The 25152-nt window shown below is 36.2% G+C and overlaps 2 protein-coding genes across 3 annotated transcripts; both read left to right on the plus strand.

Moving 5' to 3' along the window:
* Positions 1-5570: 5570 nt before the first annotated feature.
* On the plus strand, positions 5571-6095 carry LOC132620135 (uncharacterized mitochondrial protein AtMg00860-like). Its single transcript, XM_060334836.1, has one exon. The coding sequence runs from the start codon at positions 5571-5573 to the stop codon at positions 6093-6095; it is 525 nt and encodes a 174-aa protein (XP_060190819.1).
* Positions 6096-12803: 6708 nt separating this feature from the next.
* On the plus strand, positions 12804-24238 carry LOC132617346 (26S proteasome non-ATPase regulatory subunit 4 homolog). Of its 2 annotated transcripts, none has more exons than XM_060332338.1 (11): positions 12804-12939; positions 13073-13186; positions 16277-16382; positions 18561-18675; positions 18759-18968; positions 19053-19362; positions 21526-21649; positions 22468-22571; positions 22700-22768; positions 23728-23797; positions 23886-24238. In XM_060332338.1, the coding sequence occupies exons 1-10, from the start codon at positions 12928-12930 to the stop codon at positions 23767-23769; spliced, it is 1206 nt and encodes a 401-aa protein (XP_060188321.1). In that variant the 5' UTR covers positions 12804-12927; the 3' UTR covers positions 23770-23797; positions 23886-24238. The 2 variants fall into 2 exon arrangements, with proteins under 2 accessions (XP_060188321.1, XP_060188322.1); XM_060332339.1 differs by having other exon boundaries at positions 23731-23797.
* The last annotated feature ends 914 nt before the right edge of the window (positions 24239-25152 follow it).

The raw sequence follows: 25152 nt of genomic DNA on the forward strand, positions 1-25152 counted from the left end.
AGTTGCTTCCTATGAGGGTTGAAACCAGAACTAAACAAAGTTGTTAAGATACAATCACCTAAGACCTTGATGCAGGCTTATAAAATTGCAAGATTACATGAAGAAATATTTGAAGCACAAGCAAAGACACGGGGACTGAAGACAGTGTCGAAACCAACTCAAAATGCCATATTACCTACCCCAAGTCACTATAAACAACAAACCTTTCAAAGGTCAACCAATTCTAATCCCACTTTTAAGAAACCAACTGATCCACAACCAACTAGAACAAATAGAATGCCAGGTAGATGGCTCACTTCTGCAAAAATGGATGAAGAAAGAGATAAAGGACTATGTTTTTTCTGTGATGAAAAATATGTTCCTGGTTACAAGTGCACTTCTTATAAACAACTTTTCTTGGTAGATGCTAATAAGGTAGAAGCAGTTCTGGATGAAGAAAAGTCATTGGGTGAGCTCATTAAGGAAGTAGATGAGTTCATGACCATCTCTGTGCAAGCTTTCACTGGTTTTACTAGTTATCAGACCATTAGAGTCACTAAATATCATGAAAAAAGACCCTTACAAGTCTTGATAGATACTAGTAGCACACACAATTTTATTGATCAGGAGGTGGCAAAGAAATTGGGATGTCAAGCTAGCAATATCCATGCTCAATCAGTCAGTGTTGCTGATTGTAGAAAGGTGCAAATTGCTTCAGTAAGCAGAAACCTTAAGTGGCTTTTGCAAGGTACAACATTCAGTTATGACTTTCTTTTATTGCCTTTGGGAAATATTGATATTGTATTAGGAGTTCAATGGTTGAATACTCTGGGGAGAATACTATTTGATTTCAAGAATAGAACCATAAATTTAAGTACCAAGGCAAGAAGCATGTACTAAGAGGAGCAAGTAGTCAGTTGAAGTCAACTAAAGCTAAGTCAATAAATTGAATAGAAAAGGGTGAATCTCAGTTCTTTATGATGACTTTAACTTCTGGTAATTCAACTAGTTCACATTGCCACAATATTCAAGCAAACCAAGGTGATCCTACTCCACTTGCATTAGCTGCTTTAATTGGTCAATATTCCAGTATCTTTGAACCTCCAATAACTCTTCCACCCCATAGAGGAGATTTTGATCACAAAATACCACTGATAGATTCTGCCAACCCTGTCAGTAAAAGACCTTACAGATATCCTGGTGTCGAGAAGGATATTATAGAGAAGCTTGTGCAAGAGATGCTGGATAAAGTTGTCATACAACACAGTACAAGTCCTTATGCCTCTCCATTGGTGTTGGTGGGAAAAAAGGATGGTAGTTGGAGGTTGCGTATTGACTATATGGAGTTGAATCAGCTGACTATCAAGGAAAAGTTTCCAATCCCTATGATTGAGGACTTATTGGATGAATTAGGAGGAGCAGTAGTGTTCTCGAAGATTAATCTTAGAGCTGGTTATCACCAACTGAGAATGCATGAAGAGGATACTCATAAGACAACTTCCAAAACTCATGAAGGCCACTATGAGTTTTTGGTCATGCCTTTTGGCTTAACCAATGCTCCATCTTCATTTCAAAGTCTTATGAATTTTGTATTTAGACCCTGTTGACACCCAATTTTGTCCCGCCTTTCCTCCGAAATACCTATTTACGCTTCCAATATTTTTGGCAAATTAAAAAATATATTTATATTTTACTCTTATCAATACTGGCGTTTCATTAATCTATTACAGTTACTAGCTACTATTATTATTATTATTAGTATTAGTATTAGTATTATTATTATTATTATTATTATTATTATTATTATTATTATTATTATGTTACCAGTACTATTATAATTCACATATTTGTCATTTCGGCACTTTTTACCAGCTTACGCACACGCATCGCATTTATCTTCGCATAATTAAATAATAATGTTTATTTACTGTGGACTTTCAAAATATTGTTGCACGACTATTACGACGACATATAATTTTATTGTCTGAGCACTAATAATTGCATATTTTATATTAAGTAATATTTTAACAATCTCTAGTATCGAGTTATTTAAATAGGTCTTTATTTAAATGTAGTAGCCCAATCAACTCGTACTATTTTCGGACCAATTCATAAAACCAACCTACATTTTCAATTTACCTGGCCACATTTCAATTCAATCAGCCCGTTCTTTTAAATCACTAGCCCGAATCGATTAACCCACATTATATTCCCAGCCCACATCTTCAGACCCAGTCCACATTTTAGCCGACCCAGTCCATTAAATCACTTGGAACAGGCCCAATTCTCATTTAACAAGGGAAACCCTAAGGTTCCCTCATTTCCCTCATCTCCTTCAGCCGTTGCCTCCCCTACCTTTCTCTTTCCTCCTCCCTTCTCTCTCCTTCTCTCCCTCTCTTCTCTCCCACGCCACTGTCGCCTCCACCTCCTCCTGTTCCCCACGCCTCTGCCATTCCCACGTTCCTCTGTCCACGCTCTCTCTCTTCTTCGCAACAAACCCTAAATCGCCTTATAAATAGTCGTTTCCAAGTAAGTTTAAGGGGGGATTTTTTTTTGTGAGAGTGGGGAAATTTGAGAAGAGAAGTTCCAACCATCGAATCTCCAGAAATAAGAAGTTTTCAGCCATAGAATTTCTATTGAGTCTAGCCTGTCTTTTACGGATCTTAATTTCTCTTTCTGTTTCCGTTCTGTTTGAGTGAGTCGAGGCTTAGAAACGAAGGTTCGATTCTGTTATAGACGAAAATCGCACTTAAAAGGATCCTAGTATCTTTCGAATTCGAGCGTAGATCGAAGACTCAAAGTCCCATTTCGCTGCACCTGAAGCAGGTGATTCTCCTTTCCCTTTTATGTCTTTATTTCACTTTTCGACTTAGTGGTTCTGTGTCAAACCAAATACTGTTTTGTTATGTGATTTGTGTATATAGTCTGAATCTGCGTATGTGTTAGAATAGTTGGTTTCTTGTTGTTGTTAAGTTTACCAGGCACCATTGGTGACAATTAGTCCCTGTTTCGTTCAGTTTCTTGTTGTTAGTTGTCTTCTTACTTTGGTTCAGATTATATGCTTTAAGTTTGGCTGCATTTTCTGTCGTTCAGTAGACTTAAGACATTTAATCTGTTTAGCATGACTGGTTGTTAATCTGGTCCGTTTAAAGCATGTCTTTGACCATTATATGAACATTCTTGTCTAGTCTAAATGCATGTCCTGTGCTAATATACTAGCATGATAAGAGTAGATAACCGATCAATATATAATAAAGCCTATGCATGATTGAATTCAGTTTGGTTAGGCATCATAGTGTAATCAGTCCACCTTTATCTTGCTGCTTATCTGAGTGAAATGGAATAAAGAACATAAGAAATAAATCTATTTCAAGCTTAGGCGTAAATTCTATTAACCCGAAAATTCGGAGTATACGATGAATTGTAGAATGTGGCATAATGAAGTAGCCCACTGTATTTGAATCTAGTATCTCATCTTGATATCTATAAATATGTCCATTTGCAGATAGGAATACCTTTGTCGAATACATTTGCATACTTGTTGTTCTTATGTTCTTTAATTGCTTTCCTGATGCTTATCTACATCGCTAGCAACCTTCTTTATATATTGTGCCTGGGTCACTACTATTTTGATTGCATGTCAATTGCAGGAAATTCTGTGTCTGACTTTTTTTTATATTAGAAGGCCTTCATTTTTCTTTTTCTTTATCACTTTCTGATGATGAATATTAGCGTTCGCTTCTCTTGCAGCTTCCATTATACTTAATAATTTTGCTTTTACTAATAGTCTACTTATTTTATTATGTATATTGGTAAGGGTCACAATTGAGTTATTTATAAATTGCCTCAGAGACTTATGATAGGAAAAGTTAGCCCCTGAGTTTATAGTACCTTTCTATATTTATTTAAAGAAGTCACTAGCCTGTGCAAAATCTGTTTTGATTTACCTCCTTCCACATAATGCAACCCTCAATTGTCTGTTTGAAATCTCAAGAATGGAAAAAATGTGGATATAAAATAATTAGATTGCTTGGTAAAATCAGATCTGTTTAAGGGAGTTCTCTGTCCGAATATGTACGTGCTAGTGTAGATCTCAATATGTTTTGTTGGTATTATGTTACGGTAATTATGTTCCAAACGGATGCATAAGTCTTTGTCAAATGCACAAGTTATAACAGAATATAGTAGTTAGGTGTTATATTGATTTTTCCTTTTGTTGCAGCCTTCTGCCTGCTATTGTTATACCCACTTTAATTTTTTTTTTTATTATACATGTTTAGCCTTGTTTGTTGATTGCATACTAATCCTTATCTTTCTTTTTATGCATGACCATCGCATATGAGTCCGAGGGACTCATCTCCCTCCACATTCGGTGTCGGGCCAAAGCCCAACACAAAATCTCCTTTTCGTGTCCAGCCCCATCCGCAGCAGCGATATAAAGAAAACTCACTGGGCCTAAGCCCAATCACGTGGACAGTTCTAGCAGTTGGGCCTTTAAAATGGGCCGGATCTATTTCATTTTTTTTCTTTCTCTCTCTCTTCCTTATTTTATTGTTGTGTATTTTTATTTGCTTTGTATGACTAACCTCAACTTAGATGAATCCTAATGAATTAGTAGATTTAGTTTTAGTAATGGGTAGTTAGTTTAAGGAAGACTAAAATTAATTCCATAAGTTTTATTCCCTTCTTTTCATGTTAAAACTATTTATAATGTCTAATATTTATTTTATTTGGAATAATTGATTTGCAAAATGGCATGACTATATATTTTAAGAGAATCATATTTTATTCTTACTATCCTATACATTTCAAAACGTCACTAATACGCAAATATAAACTCAAGCATTTTTCATAAACATTGTTTTCAAGATTTATCCAATTATACATATTTTTAGCCGAGCATAGTTAAATAAAGTTAAAAAGAGAAAAAAAAAATCCATCATCTTTTGCATCCTATTTATAAAAAATAAGTCTATATTTTTACATTGCCACTTTCATGTCACATGATTTTATTCAAAGTTTAAATGTGCTAAGTCCTTTCTTAAAAGTTATCACTTATATGCAAAATATCGTATTTCCTGCAAGCTTCATTTTAAAATAGTATTTTTTATTTAAACCTTAGCAACATTTATAGTTTGTTCTAAATAGCATTTGATGTCTCTTTTTTGTGCAAATTGTCCTACAAGTCTTGTTTTAAACAACGTTTTTATTTAAAGCCTTAGCATATTTTCTTAAGTCTTATTTTAAGCAACATTCTTATATTTTCTTTAAAAACCTTAGCAACATTTCCTAACACTTTTTCTTAAAATTTAAAGCGTCGTATTTAGCATTAATTCATTAACCTAAGTTTGGCCGGATAACCGTAATTAACGGATTCTAAAGGATGCCTAACCCCTTCCCTTTAGGATAATATAGAACCCTTACCTAAAATCACACTGATTAAGCAGACTATTAACGGAGGTTTAGTTAGCTTTACCTTAGTTAATAATTAGGTGCCCTAATTCACCTTAAAATCAATTAGGTGGCGACTCCTTAAAATAAAGCAATATAGGAATCTCCAATATGTTGCACTCTAATTTAACCCGGTTAAAATGGGGTACGATAGACCCTTGCTGAGGAAAACAGTGTCAGTCTTCTTTAATGATATTCTCATATACAACAAGAATATGGAGGATCATATCTTGCATGTTAAAGTGGTTTTTGATTTGATGCAAAGGTTCCAACTCTATGCCAAGATGTCCAAATGTGCTTTTGGAGTGCCTAAGGTGGAGTACTTAGGCCATTTCATCAGTAAAGAAGGAATGGCAATTGATCCAAGGAAGATTGCAGCAGTTGAACAATGGCCTATTCTCACAAATATTAAGCAGTTGAGAGGATTCTTGGGCCTTGCAGGATATTATAGAAGATTTATTCAAGGATATGGCTCCATATGCAGACCATTACACGATCTTCTCAAGAAGGAAGGTTATCATTATATTGAAGAAGCTACTTTTGCATTCAACAAGCTTAAACAAGCACTGATTTCTGCACCAGTGTTAGCTATGCCAAACTACACTCAGGCATTTTTGGTAGAGACAGATGCAAGTGGCAAAGGAATTGGTGTTGTACTAATGTAGCAAAGGCATCCAATTGCTTACATAAGCAAGTCCTTAGCACCTAGGCATCAAGCTATGTCAGTATATGACAGGGAATTATTAACACTCAGGTCTCATTACCTACTTGGTAAACCGTTTGTGGGCAAGACAGACCAGAAAGCATTGAAGTACTTATTGGAGCAAAATATTCACACTGATTTTCAAGTTGCTGGCATTTTTAAATTGATGGCTTTTGACTTTTCTATTGAGTATAAAAAGGCGTCTGAGAACAAAGCTGCAGATGCTCTATCTAGGAAACCTAATTTTGAGTTGTTAGCATTATCCTTACTTACTCCACACGATGACTTATATGAGCAAATTAAGGCTACATAGTCCATAGACCCAGTTCTGCAGGACCTGATTGTGAAGTTACAAGCTCAGCCTTACAAATCCTTCACTTAGTGCAATGATCAATTAAGATGGAAATGGAGATTAGTGGTGAGACATGATGCTCAACTGAGGAAGAACATCATTGGTTTATGGCATTCTTCTACTCAAAGAGGTCATTCTTGCATGGATGCCACTGTCAAGAGATTGCAATCTCTCTTTTATTGGAAATCACTCATCCTGGATACTAGAGAGTTCATTAACAAGTGTGATATCTGCCAAAGACATAAGTATGATGCTGCTGCTTATCCAGGCTTACTACAACCATTGCCTGTTCCTGAAGGTATATGGACTGATATATGCTAAGATTTTATTGAAGGATTACCAAAATTTGGTGGTAAAGATGTTACATTAGTGGTGGTGGATAGATTGAGTAAGTATGGTCATTTTATGTGTTTACACTATCCATACAATGCTTAGTGCTTCCTTGATAATGTTTTCAAACTGCATAGTTTACCCTCAACCATTACTAGTGACAGAGATCCTATTTCCTTAGCACATTTTGGAATGAACTCTTTACTCTACAAGGTGTCCAACTACATAGATTTACTGCATACCATCCTCAGAATGATGGTCAGACTGAGGTGTTAAACAGGACACTTGACACTTATTTGAGGTGCTTTTACTCTGATTGCCCTAGTGATTGGTCTAAGTACTTGCCACTAGCTGAATGGTGGTATAACACAACTTATCACACTACTATTAGGTGCACTCCCTATGAGGTGGTCTATGGACAAAAAACCCCTCTCCATTTACCTTACTTAGCTGGGGAATCTTCTTGTGAGATGGTTGATAGATCACTGGTGGCTAGAGAAGCTATTATTCTTCTTCTCAAATTTCACATTCAAAGAGCATAACAAAAAGATGAGAGATTTGGATGATAAACACAGAACTGACAGGAGTTTTTTGAAGTTGGTGAATGGGTGTATCTAAAGTTGCAACCCTACAGGCAAGTTTCAATGGCCATCAGACCTTTCAACAAGTTGGCTGCAAAGTATTTTGGTCCCTATATGATTTGTTAGACCCCGTATTTTATACGTCGAGTTATTCGCGAAGGAATCGACGTGAGATAGAACCTCAGATTTTTAATTTCTAAACTAGAACTAATCGGTTATAAATTTTACTTAGTATAAGAATGTTGTTGGAAATTAGGAACTACTTAATTGAGGTGTTAAGTAAAAATTAGTGGCAACAATGAGCCAATGTGAACATTAACATGCCATGTCCAAAAGAAGACTCAAAATCATCTAAAATAAGGCTATTATGGAAGACATACAAATATGCATTTAAATGTAGATTCATCCACAACATTTTCATCATATTGTGGACAACTAAATTGGAAGAAAAATACATGTGAATTTCGGCCAAGGTGGCTAAAAAAGAAGACATCCATGTGAGGCATGCATTTGAATATGGAAGGCATCTATTACTTTATAAAATCATGCATTATTTTATGAAGACACACATGTTAGGAAGAATCCTTGCACACTTAAATATTGACATTCATCTTTGTATGATTGCAATGGACAAAGGTTAGTGTATGAATCATCCACTACACATGCAATTGTCTTGTAAACAATTAAATGGAAAGAAGAAGAAAGGGAACAAAGGGGGAAGTTCAGCCGAAAGTTAGAGAAAAAAATTGAAATTTTGTGTAAAGTTAATTGAGTGCTCAATGTCATGAGTGGAGCATGTGTTGTGTCCAACTTGTAGGCATCATAATTTAACCAAATAATGACTAAGGAATCAGCCATTACATTCATTTTCAACTTCACAACAAAGAAAGAAAACCTAGAGGGAGAGAGGGGAGAGCTCACAGCCAAAGGGCTGATTTTAGAGCTCCTTGTGTGTTGATCAAAAAAATATTTCTTCAAGCATTTCAACCCTTTAGAAGGTCCCTAGAAACATGAAGATAGTCTTTGGAGAAACAAGAACCATTATCATTTCAATTCACAAACTCTAGCCAAGTTGAAAAGTCGGATTGTCAAGGTAAGATCTAACTTTCTTTTACATGTGTTAAGGGTGATGTAGATGTGTGAATATAAGTTTCATGCATGAAATGATGTGTGTTGATGTTGGAACATGATAGTAGACATGAACTTATATATGTTGATGTTGAAGTATGGTTGTAACTTGATGAACATGAATTGCATGCATAAGATCATGAATGTTGGTGTTGGAATGTTGATATGGCCGTAGGGACTGTTTTAGTGGCCATGGTGGACTGATTTTCTTTAGTAATTATGGATGATGCTATCATAGATTGCATGGTAAAAAGAATGAAAGGAATTGGAAGGTTAAAGTTGAAGTTGTGTTAGTATGAAAATAATTGAATCCATGATTTTATGTGTGTGATGTTGAAACATGGTTAAGCCATGTAGTGGACTGTTTTGTGTGGAAGTTAGTGAACTGATTTTACTTGATATTTTGATTGTTATTGTCATGAATTTTATGATGGAAACAAAGGTGTTTAATGGTTGGAGTTGGAACTAAAGTCGTTTGTGAGTTGTTGTAAGGATTATAGAGATGACGATGTAGCTTAGTTGCGTATGAATTGATGATGTAGTTGTCATGTGATTGCTGGTCATAACTTACTGAAATTATATGAAAAGAAGACATGAAATAATGTGTAAGAATCATATGTGGTTTGCTTAGTATGTTCGTAAACGTTTGCAAGAATTCCGAACATTGTTATGTTGTCGGTTAGGGACTGTTTTGGACGTGTTGTTGGTTAGGGACTGTTTTGGACGTGTTGTTTTGGCTAAGTTGGAAAAACTAATTATAGTTAAGAATATACATCATGTTGTCATAGTGGTTGGGATGTTATAGAATCGTTTCGACGAAATGTTATGACTATAGACTAACAAGAATAAATTGGACGTGTCATAATCGCATGTAGACTATTATTGGGTGTTGTAATGTACGGACTGTTTTGACACATTATTGTGGTTCTTATTGAGCTTGGAAAATTAATAATAATTAAGGTTATGCATTATGTTGTATGTTGGATGGGCTGTTATAAAGTTGTTACATGCAAACGTTAAGGCTACAAACTATTACGAATAACTTGAGAATGTAATAGCCGTATGTGAATCGCGATTGAATGTTGTGAATGCGGACTGTTTGGAATGTTATGTGGGCTGTCCGGATTGGTATTGAACGTATAATTATTGATGTGGGATTGGTTGTATGTAGTTGGTTTGACTACAAGAGAAAACGTCGTCTAAACATCTAGAAAGGAGTTACTAACGTTAGAATACGTTTTAAATCTTCCTGTAGCTTAACCATAGTTGTTGGCGTCTTAATATAGGTTGAAGTATTATTGGGCAGCGTATACATATTGTGTGACAAATAAGCGCTAAAGGTATGTGAAGCTAACCCTTCTTTCTTTTTGGCATGATCGTTGTGAAATGAATATACGACATATATACGATTCCAGAGGAAATTCCTATTCCTAGAGCCACTAGGATGGCTATTGACCTTGATTCACATAATTTATGTTTTACTTCATATATATTGATATGTACACATGATTTTAAAGTTCCATTTTGATATAATACACAGGGACATCCGAAAGGTAAATGATATGACTATTATTGAAATTGCGAACGATGATTCGCATTGACTATTCTATTGAGTCCTTAAAAACGTTTTTAATTGCATATGGTTCTCACTACTCTACTCGTGCATACCTCGATGTATCTTTCACCGAGTCCCGGGCCGGGTATGTTATCGTGCACATCTTCACTGCATTGTTCACCGAGTCCCTCACTAAAGGGCCGGGTACGGTATATATGTATATGATGATATGATGATATGACGATATGATGATATGATGACATGTTATGGCGGCCAGGAGGGCATATGATGATCTTATTCACCGAGTCCCTCATTAAAGGGCCGGGTACGATATATGAATATGCATATGATATATGATATTGACAAATATGATTATGTTACAAAGGCAAGTGTTTTGGTATTCTGGATATTGTACACGTTTACTGTACTCCATATTCCAGTTATGATCCTTTTACTGTATTTCACTCTTTATATGCTCAGTACATATTCCGTACTGACCCCCTTTCTTCGGGGGCTGCGTTTCATGCCCGCAGGTACAGATACACGCTTTGGTGAACCGCCGGTTTAAGACTTCCCTTCTGCTATCTTGGAGAGTTCCGTTGTTCCGGAGCCCAGACTTTGGTATAAATCCTTCTTGATCTAAATATATGCATATGTTGTTTAAGGGTACGACGGGGCCCTGTCCCATTATATTTTATTGTTGAAACTCTTAGAGTTCTGTGGACATGTGTGTGGGTCGTGTTCAGACGTGATCAGTTGTGTGTGTATTATCAGTATGTGTGTTCTATCGTTGCAGCAGCCTCACCGGCTTGCAGATATTATCATGTTGTGGTAGCAGCCTTGTCGGCTTGCCTTTTTATGAATAATTATGCGACAGTCCTGAGACCAAGGTTTGGTCGTTATAAGTTTCCATATGGTGTTTATTGTGAACGGAACATGTAGCTAACGGATGTGTATACGAGTGCCCAGTTCGGGTACTTAGTCGCGGCCTACGGGGTTGGGTCGTGACATGATTTATGCTAAGATTGGTGTTGTTGCTTATAGGCTACTCTTACTAGCTGATGTGTTAATTCATCACACCTTCCATGTTTCTCAGTTGAAAAAGTGTCATGAGTTGCCTACTGAGATTAATCATTCTCCAGTCTTTCACTTTTCTAGTCCTTATTGTCCTGTGCTTGATTCTATCTTGGATAGGAGGATGGTGAATAGAGGAAATAAAGCTGTTGCTCAGGTTTTGTTTAAGTAGACTGATCTTGATGTTAGTGATGCTACTTGGGAGTTCTTGTCTGATTTACAACACAGGTTTCTATCCTTTCAGACTTGAGGACAAGTCTGTAGTTTTGTAGGGGTATTGATGCAAGTTATGAAGAGATATGCACTGAATATACGTGGGATATACACAGCCAGCTGGCAAGTTAGTTAACTTCCAGTTCACAAAGTCGGTTAGCTTGTCAAATAGTTAGTTACAGACTTCCAGAAGTTAGTTACCATTTAGATGAGCTGTAATCCAGTTAGTTAAATGCTTAGTCACAATTTCATTCTATAAATACATTGTAATAGAGTGTAATTCATCATCTATGTCAATACAATTTACTTCTTCTCTCAATAGATTCTCTCTCTCTAGCTAAATATCTCGGTTGAACCCTGAACTTAGCTTACAGTTCTTCAAGTTTTCAACTTCTAGATCTGTTATTTCGAATTTGATTGCACTTTGTGCATTAGTATCAGGAAATATAGTGCTACTAAATGGATGTAATATAGTGCTACTAAATGGATGGTACATATCAATACAATCATTCATCAAATAGAAAATCTCTGGTTAATTATGAATCATAAGTTTATTTAATTATAACAATTTTTAATGCATTATATTCTGAGACTAATGGAACCTAGGAAAGGAAAATAGAAAATTAGTATTAGGATTCTAATTTTAAAGGAACTTTATCTAATCAGGAATAAACATATAAATTTAACATGATCTTACTGAGTTATCAATTTAATCTTTAAGTAAACTCAAAAAACCAATAACCAATAACCAAACTGGTATACCAATATTAAAAAAATCATTTGAAACCCACTAAATCGATAATACAATATTGATAAAATCACTAACATTTATTGGATTTATCGATTAAATTGAAATTCGCACACCCTAATCAACAAAAAGAAAGAGCAAAACTCAGGGTCGTTTCGTTCATGGGATAAAATGAGGTAACCTAGTATTAAGTTTGAGATTAAATTTATAATTTATTTGGTTGAAGGTATAAATTTATCTTAATTCTGAATATTTCATCTTATCCCATCAAATTTGGTGTATTTTATCCCTCCTCCCAGGTAAAAAAAATTAGTCTAAAAATCATAATTTCAAAAAATATAATCTCGAGATAGTTTAGTCCCAAAATTACTACTCATACCAGGGAGTGATTATAATTTGCACTAATTTTAAATTGTAGCTACTCCCCCGGTCCCATATTAATTGAGCACAATATTATAAATATTTGTCTCAAAATACTTGTTCATTTATAAAATCAAGATAGAATTAATTAAGTTTTTCCTTCTTTATCCTTAACATTAATTGTTTTTCAAAATAATCAATATTAATTATAGTGCAATTAATTAGGGTAATAGAATAAAAATACATTTTTATTTATCACTTTTTAAAGGGTGTGTAACAAGAAAAGTGGAAAAGTAATATGGGACGGAAGGTGATTAAATATAAACATTTAAAAGTGGCTATATAATATTGTTTTGCACCTTGAAAAGTGAAAAACTGTAGTATAGCGGATAGAAATCACTTATTCACTAAAAAAAACCCATTTTCCACAAAAAATCTTTTGATCGGTTAACAATGGTACTCGAGGTTAGTAACTTGGCGTTTGTGTTAGAGTATTCAGTTCAATCTGTAAATTTTTGGTCTTGCAAATTAGGGTTTTTTACTTTCTCTATCACAAGCTTATTAAGTGCTATTTTTTTATAATAATTATTTCTTTCAGGCTACAATGATATGTATTGATAATTCTGAGTGGATGCGTAATGGTGATTACCCACGTAATCGATTTGAAGCTCAATCTGATGCTTTTAGTTTCATTTGTGGTGCTAAAACTCAGGTATTCAACTTTTACATAGCTTATTGGCGTTGTTTTGATCGTAATAAACTGTGTATTAGTGTTGTCGAAGGCGAAAAGTGAACCTAAAACAAGTGCAAGTATAGTGTAGGGTTTTTAATGAAAGAAAGGGCAAATGTAGAAAATATAAAATGTACTCCCTCTGTCCCAATTTATTATGTGGCGCAGTTGAAATTTCGAGATTCAAACTTCTAAACTTTGACCGTGAATTTGGACATAGAAGCTTTTAATTTTATTTTTTTAAATGACAAGAGAATCGCAACCGCTACCCTTCGGGCGCGCACAAGGTAAATCCCGTTCCTGTACACTTGCCCCCAAACCACACAGGAGAAATAACCCGCACTAGGCAAGCCCCGTGCGACGAGCTCGACCCAGAAAGTAAATCCCCTGCTGCTGTAACCAGGGGTTTCGAACCTGAGACCTCCATTTATGGAAGTCCCATGTTCAACCAACTGAGCCTACCCTTGCTGGTTAGAAGCTTTAAGTTTTTCGAAATAATTTTTTTTTATGACAAGGGAACCCGCAGCTGCTACCCTTCGGGTGCCCACAGGGTAAACCAAATAGGAGAGATAACCTGCACAAGACAAGCCCCGTGCGACGAGCTCGACCCAGAAGGCAAATCCCCTGCTGTCGTAGGCAAGGGGTTTCGAACCTGAGACCTCCATTATAGAAGCTCTGATAATTGACAACTTAAAATATTAAAAGGCATATAAAGAAATTCCGGTCAAAGAAAAATTTGGTTGACTCTCGAAATTCAAACTATGCCACCTAAATTGGGACGGAGGGAGTATATATGTAATTCAAGAACAATAACTAGAAATATAAACAAAAATATTGGCAGCATTTTGACCATAACAAACTGTGTATCAGTGTTATCAAAGTCGAAAAGTGAATGAAGGACCAAGTATAGCTTAGGGTTTACTGAAAGAAAGGGCAAATGTAAGAAATTATAAGAATATATGTAATTCAAGAACAATAACTAGAAATATAAACAGCAATATCGGCAGCGTTTTGGTCTTAACAAACTGGATATCAGTGTTATCAAATGCGAAAGGTGAACCTATAAAAAGGACAAAGTATAGCGTAGAGTTTAATGAAAGAAAGGGAAAATGTAGGAAATATAAAGAGTATACATGTAATTCAAGAATAATAACTCTTCATGAGGGAGCCCATGGGTAATGACAAATGCCGATCCAGTATTTGGAGTTTATGGATTCCTACAACGATCTCGAGTTAATATACAACCATAACTGTGTAACAAACAACAACATACCCAATGTAATCCCACAGGTGGGATTTGGGGAGGGTAGGATGTATGCAGACCGTACCCCTACCCTTTGCGGGGTAGAGATGCTGTCTCGGATAGATCCTCGGCTCAAAAGAAATGTATCCGAAGCAAGATTGTAAGAAAAATAGGGCAGCAAAGTAGCAAGATACAAAGCAAATGCAGCAATAGATAATAGTAATAACTGAGCTCACAATCAATTTTTATAGATATTTAGTGATTTTTTTTTTAGACTGGCAGCATGTGTGTGTGTGTATGTGTGTATATATATATAAAATTTGCACCATAACAGTGCAAGCAATACTTACAAAACCTAACCATGCTTAGTACTGCTTCACAAGGAGCCTATCATATCAACTAGTGATTCAGTCTCCTCTTCATAGTTTTCTTTAAAAAAAAAAAAGAAAAAAAAGGAAACAAAATAATACAATTCATCTTGATTTTCTGCACAGAATTGCATTTGTCTTCAAACACTCTACAATTCCTCTCCTATTAAATTCTCCACCAAGTACAAGCTGGGACAAGTTTCCACCACTTCTTTTGTCTTACTGCTCCACCATTTTTTTTTTGAGAATGGTAACAATTAATCTATATATCCACAGGTATAACTACATCCAAATGTGTAGTCCCCCTTCAAAAGTATTACAGCTTACATTGCCTTCCTATTTGCACTAAATTACAACCAGTCAATAGCTGTTAAAATATCTACTGTTTGATCTAACATTTCCTGTTTACACCAAAAATAGTAAATAGCTAAACAATTCATCTTCATTGCTGCATGCTGCTCTGCTTATCTTCAAAACATCTTTGATTTCTCTCCTTCCAAACTGTCCACCATATGCTTGCTGGGACAATCTTCCATCTCTCCTCCTCCTTTGCTGCAATACCATCTCTGTTCCAAAACTTCATTACTTCTTTTATACTTCCTGATTTCACCCAGTTGATTTTTTTCATTTTGAGAAAGAACTGCCACAACTGGTCTGTACTGCTTCACCATTATAGTTCCAACACTTCAATTTTTAGTGAGTTTTTAACACACAGAGGGTTTGAGCAAAAACTATTGGGTTCCGGTGAACTCATAGGTTACCCTCTGCCTCTGGAATAGCTACTGGGTAATGAGACACATGTCAAAGCTCTTTGCTGCCTGCACATAAGCTCAACATTTTTTGCACCTAGCTTCAGGGCTTAATTGCTCCTCAAATGAGATTTTGACGACACTTAAAATGTATATAGTCGAAGGTTTTCTAAAAATATATAATGTATGGGAATTTCATTGAGTAGTGGGTGCAGTGGTACTCCACAGTCCACACCTACATTATGAACAATAACTAGAAATATAAACAACCATTAATTTGGGAAAGTGAACTGACAAAAATACTACTAACTGAAATAGTTATTGTTTAGTGTCATCCTCTTCGAGAGGGAGCTCATGGGTAATGAGACAACCGATATAGTGCTTTGTTGCCTTGTACTTAAGCTCAACATGTTTTGCACCTAGCTTCAGGCTTAAGTGCACCTCAAATGAGATTTTGACAACACTGTCGTGTATATAGTCGAAGATTTTTCAAAGATGTATGCTTATACTAAGTTTGCAAATTATTGCTGAGTAGTGGGTGCAGTGGTACTCCGAAACCAACTGGTTATGAGTTTTCCTCTTTTAGGATTCCCTGAATAGCTGACTCAATGGCATTATAATGTATTTCAGTAATTTCTTAACTTTTAGTAAGCACTAAGCACCAACTTTATACTCAACTGTTCCATTTTGTGATTTTGTTTATCTGTTGCAGTCAAATCCTGAGAATACAGTTGGAGCATTGACCATGGCTGGCAAAGGAGTTCGTGTATTAGTCACTCCGACCAGCGACCTAGGGAAAATGTTAGCTTGCATGCATGGTAAGCTTCTCCTCATGGCTATCTTTTCGTATTAGTAATTCATTACTCTGTAGACGCCGTTACAATCACTTCTATAGGTTTTGCAGCTAGCTATTTTGACATTAGATTTAATGGATGCTAGGTTTACTAGAACATTTTGAGATTTTGATGCCGAAACAAGTATGGAAGATTAGTTATTGGTTTAGAAATATGACTATGAGCCTGTTTGGATGGGCTTATGCCTATAAGCTGTTTGCAGCTTATAAGCTAAAAAAAATAAGTTGGGGTAGTCTAACTTATTTTCTTTTGGCTTATAAGCTGTTTTCAGCTTATAAGCTGCTTTAGATAAGCTAAGTCAAATGGGCCCAATTATTTTTTTGAGCTTATTTTAAGCACAAAATGACTTTAAGCTGGCCAGCCAAACACTCAAAAAAGCTGAAAACAGCTTATAAGTAACTTATAAGACAATCCAAACGGGCTCTATATGCTGTTCTAGTACCACTTGCGGAGGATCTTGACAAAGGTATTTCCAAAATTTTCTAGATAGGACTCTAGATTTGTTGGTGTTCACTTGCATGCGCCCAAAGACACTTGTTTCTTCCTGCCCAGGCTCTCCCTTCTTTACTAGTTGTGTAATTACATTTTTGTCCTCCGATGGAAGATTTACATAAGAGGGTTGCCAAATATCCCCAATATCACCACTTCATTTTGTGATGAAACCTGCTTATACCCTTCATAAATTTTAAAAAAAATTCTCAAAAGTTTGCTTGCCCTTCCTAGAGTCCAAACGTATGGGCATTACCATAGAGAAGGACGACTATCTAAATGAAAAAAAAGATATAATTCTTTTGTAATGTTGCGCTCTTTCTCGATTCGATTTTATATATTGCTTTTCTTCTTTAGGCTAGTCCAAAAAAAAAAAAGACACCTTTCTATATTTGAGAATTGTTTAACTTTAAGCTTCCAATTTTACCCTTAATGACATGCTTTTATAGACATAGAAATGTCATGGCATATTTGACACCACAAGTTCCAAGGATACTAATGTCATGGCATATTTAACACCACAAGTTCCAAGGATACTTTTTGGTATTTCTTCGACTCCGTGCCCAGTTAAATGCCGCCTTATAAAATGAAATGGAATTAGATATTTAGATGTAAATTTTCTTACTTTTTAAATCAAAGAATTTGAAATCAAATGATTTCTCAAAGAATGAAATTGAAGACAAATTAAGGAGAAAAATGATTGACTCTCATGGGATAATAAAAGTGCCCTTCCCTTAATAGCATATGTGTGTCACATGATGCGTGGGTTAGGCATATGTCATGGGGTCGAATGTTGTAGAAGACAACTTGGTATTAAAGTGGAGAAGGGTAAAGGGGCTAGCCCTTTATCCATTTCATACCGTGCGCCACTGCCCTTGGGAATTTCTCGTTTATCAAAAGAGAAAGTGCCTTTTGCTAATAAGATGTAATAAAAGATAACCTGTTCCTACACTTCATCTGATAGCATTTTCAGCCCTTTATTTGGCAAAGGCAGAGGAGGAAGCTTTTAAATGCCAGTCGAATGAAAGAAAAAAAACTAAGTGAGAAGGATGAGGTTCATAGCATTTTCAGTCCTTTATTTGGCAAAGGCAGAGGAGGAAGCTTTTGAATGCCCAGTCGAACGAAAGAAAAGAAATGAAACGAAGTGAGAAGGATGAGGCTCTTAGGATGAAACGAGGGGTGTAGGATAAAGACCTGCAGGTATGTGATATCAGTAAAAACATATTAGTACATCAAATCGGGAGAGGGAAAGAGCGGCGATGAGTAAGGGCCCAAATTTGGAACCGAAAGGACGTGTAATGCCGAAGGATTGGGCAAAAAATTGAGGATTTCTCTCTGAACTTCTGCATAGAAAGTCAGTAAAGTCCTCAATTTGGCTTTCCTCAATTTTTAGCTACTCATTTTTACGTTGTATTATGTATTTGCAATCACAATAAACTGTCCATTGCCTCCCTATTTAATTTATTCAACTGAAGATGGCTGTGGAAATATAAATCTCAAAGCCAGTGTATACTTGACTATAATGTTTATGTATGATACTCACATCCTTGTCATCTTCAGATGTTTTGTTAACTATATATATTGTCTAATAAGCTCCTTTAAATAGTTCTATTTATTTCTCATGTGACTGGCCTTTTTTCTTACCTTTTTCAGGATTAAATATCGGTGGTGAGATGAATTTGGCTGCTGGACTCCAGGTGGCACAGTTGGCTCTGAAGCATCGGCAAAACAAAAAGCAACAGCAGAGGATCATTCTTTTTGCTGGCAGGTAATGGCTTTTTCCTGTGTAGTCTTTGCTGCCACAACTGTTGATTTTTTTTTTTTCTATATTGACGTTTACTATTTGTTCAGCCCTGTTAAACAAGACAAGAAGGTTTTGGAAATGATTGGAAGAAAGTTGAAGAAGAATAGCGTAGCTCTTGATGTTGTTAATTTTGGTGAAGAAGATGAGGAGAAGGCTGAGAAGCTTGAGGCATTAGTTGCTGCAGTTAACAACAGTGATAGCAGTCACATCTTTCATATTCCTCCCGGTCCTACTGCTCTTGCTGATGTGCTAATAAGGTAGCTAGTGATATTTTACTGTCTTTTACTTTTAACTTCAGATAACCTTCATAACATATCATGTTGTTCATCTGAAATTGGCAGTACTCCTATCTGCACCGGAGATGGTGAGGGTGGAAGTGGATTTGCTGCAGCAGCAGCTGCAGCTGCTGCTGGTGCAGGGCCTGGCTATGATTTTGGTGTAGATCCTAACTTGGATCCTGAGCTTGCTCTGGCACTTCGAGTTTCAATGGAGGAGGAAAGGGCTAGACAAGAAGCTGCAGCAAAGAAGGCTGCAGAAGAAGCTGCAAAACAAGAAAAAGGAGAAATGCAATCAACTTCCCAGGATGTTACAATGACTGAGAATGTCAGTGCCAGAACGTCTGAAACTGAAAACAATGCGGCTGATCTAATGGTTGGTATCTCGCTATTTTAGAAATTTCTGAGGACCTTTTGAGTTATTAGAATAATTGGAGAAGAAAAGAAGAAACTGGTATTCTTTCGAATGTTAATTTTTTGATTTGCCATTTTAATTTTGGGGGTGGGGAGTGGGGGTTTCATTATTGGCACATGACATGTGTATGGTAAATGATAGGCCCATTACAGGCGATCATTAAGGCGGTCTCCAATTTTGCTCGGCCTATTGGAGCTTGGGACTGAAGGAGATTTGAGTCTCTATCAGGGATTTTACACACGACCAAGCCTTATGTACTAACATCATTTAAACTAAGTATTAAGTCAATAATTATACTTTCATGCCTAAGAACTTCAGATACAAACACATCAATGAGATGAAGTATCCCCGAAATATTGAATGCAGTGTGTCCTTAAGAGCGCAGATTTTTTTTTTTTTTTGGGGGGGGGGGGGGGGGGGGGTGTTACTTTTTCAGCACCAGGAGATGGACAGCTAAATAAAAGAAAAAATCCATGTAGGAAAGAGAATGGATTGAAAGCTCAGTGGAATTAAGAAGCTGAATGGCATTCATGTTAAGATAGAAAAATTAACCGCGAGCAGCAGCCTCCCTCTGTTATCAGCAGTAATGGTTTCCTCAATTACAAGGGGAAGTGGTGGAGGATCAATATTATTTCTCAAAAATTAGCAGCTATTCTTGTGTGCCCTACTCCATTTCTCAAAATTAGCAGCTCTTCTTCAATTTCTCACATCCCTAGAGCAAACAATGTCAGAAGCTCTCTTCAAATGCAAAGCTTATGGCATGCTCCAACAGCTTCATCTTCTCAGAGTATGCACTTTCCTGGAGCTTAAGGATAGCTCTGGTGGAAAATAGTACACATTTAACATTCAGTGAGCAACATACAAACTTCCATGGTGGTATTTCATCTGCTTCAAGAAATCAATCTAATGCTTTTATCCATCCTTCAATTATTCATATGATGATGAGAGATTTTCCAGAATCTGCCTCAAGCTATCAATCTAATGCTGTTATCCAACCTTCAAGTGGTCCAGTGAGATATATGGGAGCAAATGGAGTTAGGGGACACAAGAAGAGCTTTAATTTTTTCTTTTTTTTTTAGAAATATGATCCTCCGCCACTTCCCCTTGTAATTGGGGAAACCATTGCTGCTGATAACAGAGAGAGGCTGCTGCCCACGGTTAGTTTTTATATCATAACATGAATGTTGTTCAGTTTCTTACTTCCACTGAGCTTTCAATCCATTCTCTTCCCTACATGGATTTTTCTTTTATTTAGCTATCATCTCTTGGCGCTGAAAAAGTCCCTGTCTGACCCCCCCCCCCCCCACACACACACACACACCACCCCCCTCTTAAAATATCTGCGCTCTTAAGGAAACAATGCATTCAATATTTCGGGGATACTTCATCTCATTGACGTGATTGTATCTGAAGTTCTTAGGCATGAAAGTATAACTATTGACTTATACTTAGCTGACATGCTGTTAGTACACCTTTTGTTAGTTCCACATTGTCCTGGTGCCTATTAATTGCCCGGATTTGAGAGGGTTGCATGTATATTTGTTGTTTCTCTTTTTTTGGGTGGGCCGGGGGGGGGGGGGGGGGGGGGGGGGGGGGGGGGAGGTATGGAAGAAGGATGTTACTTGTTAGCCAAAAGGAGAAACATGGTCAGATTCATATGGTGGACCTCAACTTCTCTGGGATTGAGACTTAATAGTAGTACTTACTTGAATCCCTTATTTTCTTGAGTGTGAAGAAAATAGATCTTGAGTTTAAAGCAATACCAAAAGTTAGCTCATGAGGTGAGCATTTCCTAAGGCGGTAGTATAAAGAGCCAATAACCCATATCCTTAATCCAGTGTGGTTCTCTTGACATATCTCCTCCACACGCCTAGGCTGGCCATGTGAGGAGACAATAGCCAATACCCTCAACCATTGTGAGACTGTTAACACGAAGCATACTTATATGTTAGTTAACTTAAGATGTCTTATAGCATTTTATTTTATCTACTCATACCTAGCAGAGAAACTTGTAGAGATTGAACTTTTCAAGAAAATGAGTTCAGCTTGAAGATTTTGTAATGCCTGGCCTTTTGTTAGTCTACAATGAAACTAACTCCTGAGCAATAAATTGATCCCTCACAGGATGATGAGAATGCCCTGTTACAACAAGCACTTGCAATGTCGATGGATGATTCTTCCTCCAGCATTGCTACAAAAGACGTGGACATGTCAGAAGCAGCTTCTGCAGATCAAGACTTGGCACTAGGTTGGTTACTATATTTGCAGGCCAAGTTCTTTTGTTGGCTTATATCATTAGGCCATAGAAATATTTTTCTAAATTTTAGCAAGTCCACCTAATTGCAGTAGTTCATTTACATTATTTCAAGCTCTTCTTGTCTTTTCAATTGATTTCTAGTATCAGGTGAATTTTACCAACTACTATATATATATTGTATAATATGTGCCTGTCTCAAACTTGATTAGGTGCTTGTTCTTTGATAGGATTGTTTTCATGTAATGCGTCTAATGTATTTTGGAGAAGATGTGGTGGAATTTTGAAGAATGAAAGGATATATGGGTATTTTTTTTTTTTTAATGAAGTCTATGGGAAGTATCTTTATCTTGTTGAGTATCATTTTTTTCCTTTCACGTTCTGTTGTTTCTGGCTTTGTTTGGTCATTACAAGTATGGTTGTCTCCCCTCTCCAACGCCCCCCCCCCCCCCCCCCCCCCCCAAACCAAACCAAAAACACACAGACACACAGGAAAAAAGGAGGTTCCGGTAATTACCCTCTCATTTTTTTTTAAATAGTTTGCACTTTTGCATAATGTCGTTAATATAAGAAGATTATGAGTCTTCTTTCAACCTTCCTTTGCCTTCCTTTATATCATCCAAAGTATTCTTTAAATGACAAAAGGTGTACAAGACACTGTTATTACCTCTTAGATGACATTGGTTAGTCCTATCAAAATTTTAATTGCTACAAAAGACTGCAACTGTGCCGAATCCTTTTTACTACGTCAGCCATTGATGCAAATGTGCTATGTTTTTTCTGATATGTCCTGTTGCTTCGTGTGCTTGCAGCTCTTCAAATGTCTGTGCAGGACAATGCAAAAGATGATTTAAACCAGCCAGATGTGACTAAATTGTTGGCAGACCAATCATTCGTGTCATCAATTCTTGCTTCAGTAAGTTTTCTATGCTGAGTAAAAGATGACACTCCCATTAGTATTATCACAAAGTAATTGCTTATCCAATGGATATCACACTTCATATCTCCTTTGGTTTTCATTTCATGGTTTTTTCGCTTACCCAGCTTCCAGGTGTTGATCCAAATGATCCTTCAGTTAAAGATTTACTTGCTTCTATGCAAGGCCAGTCTGAGGTGAGTTAATTTGGTTGATAAGATTATATTAAAAAGCATGCTGGTAAAGTTTTGGTTTAGTGCCACATCTATTTCTAATTTATGCGTCTTTTACATGTTCGACGGTCTTTCTATTTGTAGATTTCTAATACTGTATCTGCTTTGTTTAGTGATGACGATAAGTTAAATATTAGCTCTTTCAGATGTCAAAACAGACAGACTCCTTGAATTTCAGAAATATAGTCTAGAACTTGAAAGTTAATCTAAGAAATGTGGCACCATAGACAGCTGGGCACACCTACTGTTTTGTGTGTTAAACTAGCAGCTAGTGTGTATTTAAAAGGCAATTCAAGGGTCTTTTTTGTGCAGATTAATTTGCTGAAAGTGATTATGTATAGCTGTCTTTTGGGTCAGGGGAACACCTTTTGTTTTCCTAGATACTTTGAGCATTTCAATTTTTACACCTTGCCAACGATCTGAAAAAGAAGAAGAGAATCTAAGAAAACTTTTAGACTAAGCTGAGCTCATTCTTGAAGCAATGAAATTTTGTGCAAGATTCTTAGGGCCAAATCTTTCTGAAAGAAATAGAAGGCAAGAAAGAGAGGTGATCAATGAGGTGGAAGGCAACAAAAGGAATATGAAGCTTGTGTTCTTCGTAGATTTCAGCTATCTAAACTAACATAAGAAAAAGCTGGGAAAAGGAAATAGAAGTATTGAAAAGCTCATAATTCCCTAGCATTTGAATCATGTTATACTGATTTTTGTACCGCATTTCCTTCTTTCTGCCCCATTCGTTAATCCAGTAGGCACTTAGCGTCTTGTATTGACACACACTTTAAATAGTATGGATATGATTGGGTGGGTCAACTTTGATCGGAATCTCATGTTTTCTTTGGATTTGTGTGGACTGACTAAGCCACAATATTGAATATTTTAGTTTTTATTAGTATTTCGTCTCATTTCTGTCTATTTCATCACAGCAGAAGGATGAAGACAAGGAACAAAAAGAGGACAAGAAGTGATGATGCCTAAATCTAATATACACCACAGGTATGATGTTCTAAGCAGTGTTTTCCTATTGTGGCTTTGAATTTTCTCTTAATTGTGCTCATATGGATGTGACTAATTTCCTATGTAGGCTAAGAAGTTGAGATTGTAATCAACAAATGATGCAGATTGATGAAATTGTTTCTGGGAGTTGGGCTTAAAGAAGTTTTTTGTGGAAAAGAATTTAAACCACATGTTACTCTTGCCCCATGCTTCTCAATTTGAAGTATAGTTTACTGAGAAAATGCCAATCGTCCCACTTGTGATTTCTATTTTCTCTATTGAAATGCAAGAAACATGGTGCCTAATTGTCATTGCATGACGTAGTCTTGAGTTTGGCTCGGTTTTGATGTCATACTTTTGTTGGTTTGCCGGGGTTGTACCTATAGATGATGTTTCGATTATCGCATTACTTTGTTTTAGTTACTATTTCCTTTTCAGGCAGCTGTTTCTTTTTCTCGAACCACTTTCATTTGCTTGCCTTGAGTCGAGGGTCTATCGGAAACATCTCTACCTCACAAGGTAGGGTTAAGGTCTGCGTACATTCTACCAGACCACGTGGAACTACACTGTGTATGTTGTTGTTATTACTTCCTCCGTCCCAAAAGATTGTCTTAGTTTGACTTGACACGGAGTTTAAGAAATAAATAAAGCCTTTTGAAATGTGTGATCCAAAACAAGCCTTAGATATTTGTGTGGATATAAATCATTTCATAAAGTTAAATTGTTTTTAAATATAGAAGTGTGTCAATTTTTTTGGACAAACTAATAAGGAAAGTAAGAAGTTTTTTGGGACGGAGGGAGTATAACCCAGTCAAACTGGCTTCTAAGAACCTTTTGGTATATTTATGTGTTTAGCAAACACCCAATGGGGTTATAAGCCAAGTAAAAAGTCATAAGTTTGTCACCGCTAACTAGGAGTGTACATGGATCGGGTTGGTTCAGATTTTTTAAACACTAAACCAAATTAATTGCGTCGGGGTTTAAAAGTTATACACCAAATCAAACCAATAAAATTTGGGTTTTTCAATCTCGGGTTATTCAGTTTTCTCGGGTTTTTCGGGTTTTTTTTTGGAATAGTCTTGATACAAAACATAAAACTTTTACTTCAAATATTATTTAGTCCTAGTAAGATACAACTATATAATTAAGGTGTTTCTTAAGAAAATAACACAAAATGTGAGAAGAGTGATGACATTGTATTAAAATATTCAACAAAAGCTAATATAATCGGTTAAAATAAATATTGCTAAGTAACAAGCCATAAAAGAAAATGATCATAATCTAAAAATACTAAGTCATGCTAAAGTGAGTATTAATTACATGACAAAGAAAAAAAACTTAACTTATGTATTTTT

This window comes from Lycium barbarum, chromosome 11 (genome assembly GCF_019175385.1).
Source record: "Lycium barbarum isolate Lr01 chromosome 11, ASM1917538v2, whole genome shotgun sequence".
Classification (NCBI taxonomy): Eukaryota; Viridiplantae; Streptophyta; class Magnoliopsida; order Solanales; family Solanaceae; genus Lycium; species Lycium barbarum.

Bases quoted from the DNA above. Each gene is read 5' to 3' on its own strand.
- LOC132620135 (XM_060334836.1), top strand. From the start codon at position 5,571: ATGGGGTACGATAGACCCTTGCTGAGGAAAACAGTGTCAGTCTTCTTT.
- LOC132617346 (XM_060332338.1), top strand. The intron at 18,969-19,052 runs GTAGCTAGTGAT...TGAAATTGGCAG, and splicing joins CTTGCTGATGTGCTAATAAG to TACTCCTATCTGCACCGGAG. The intron at 19,363-21,525 runs GTTGGTATCTCG...GATCCCTCACAG, and splicing joins ACAATGCGGCTGATCTAATG to GATGATGAGAATGCCCTGTT.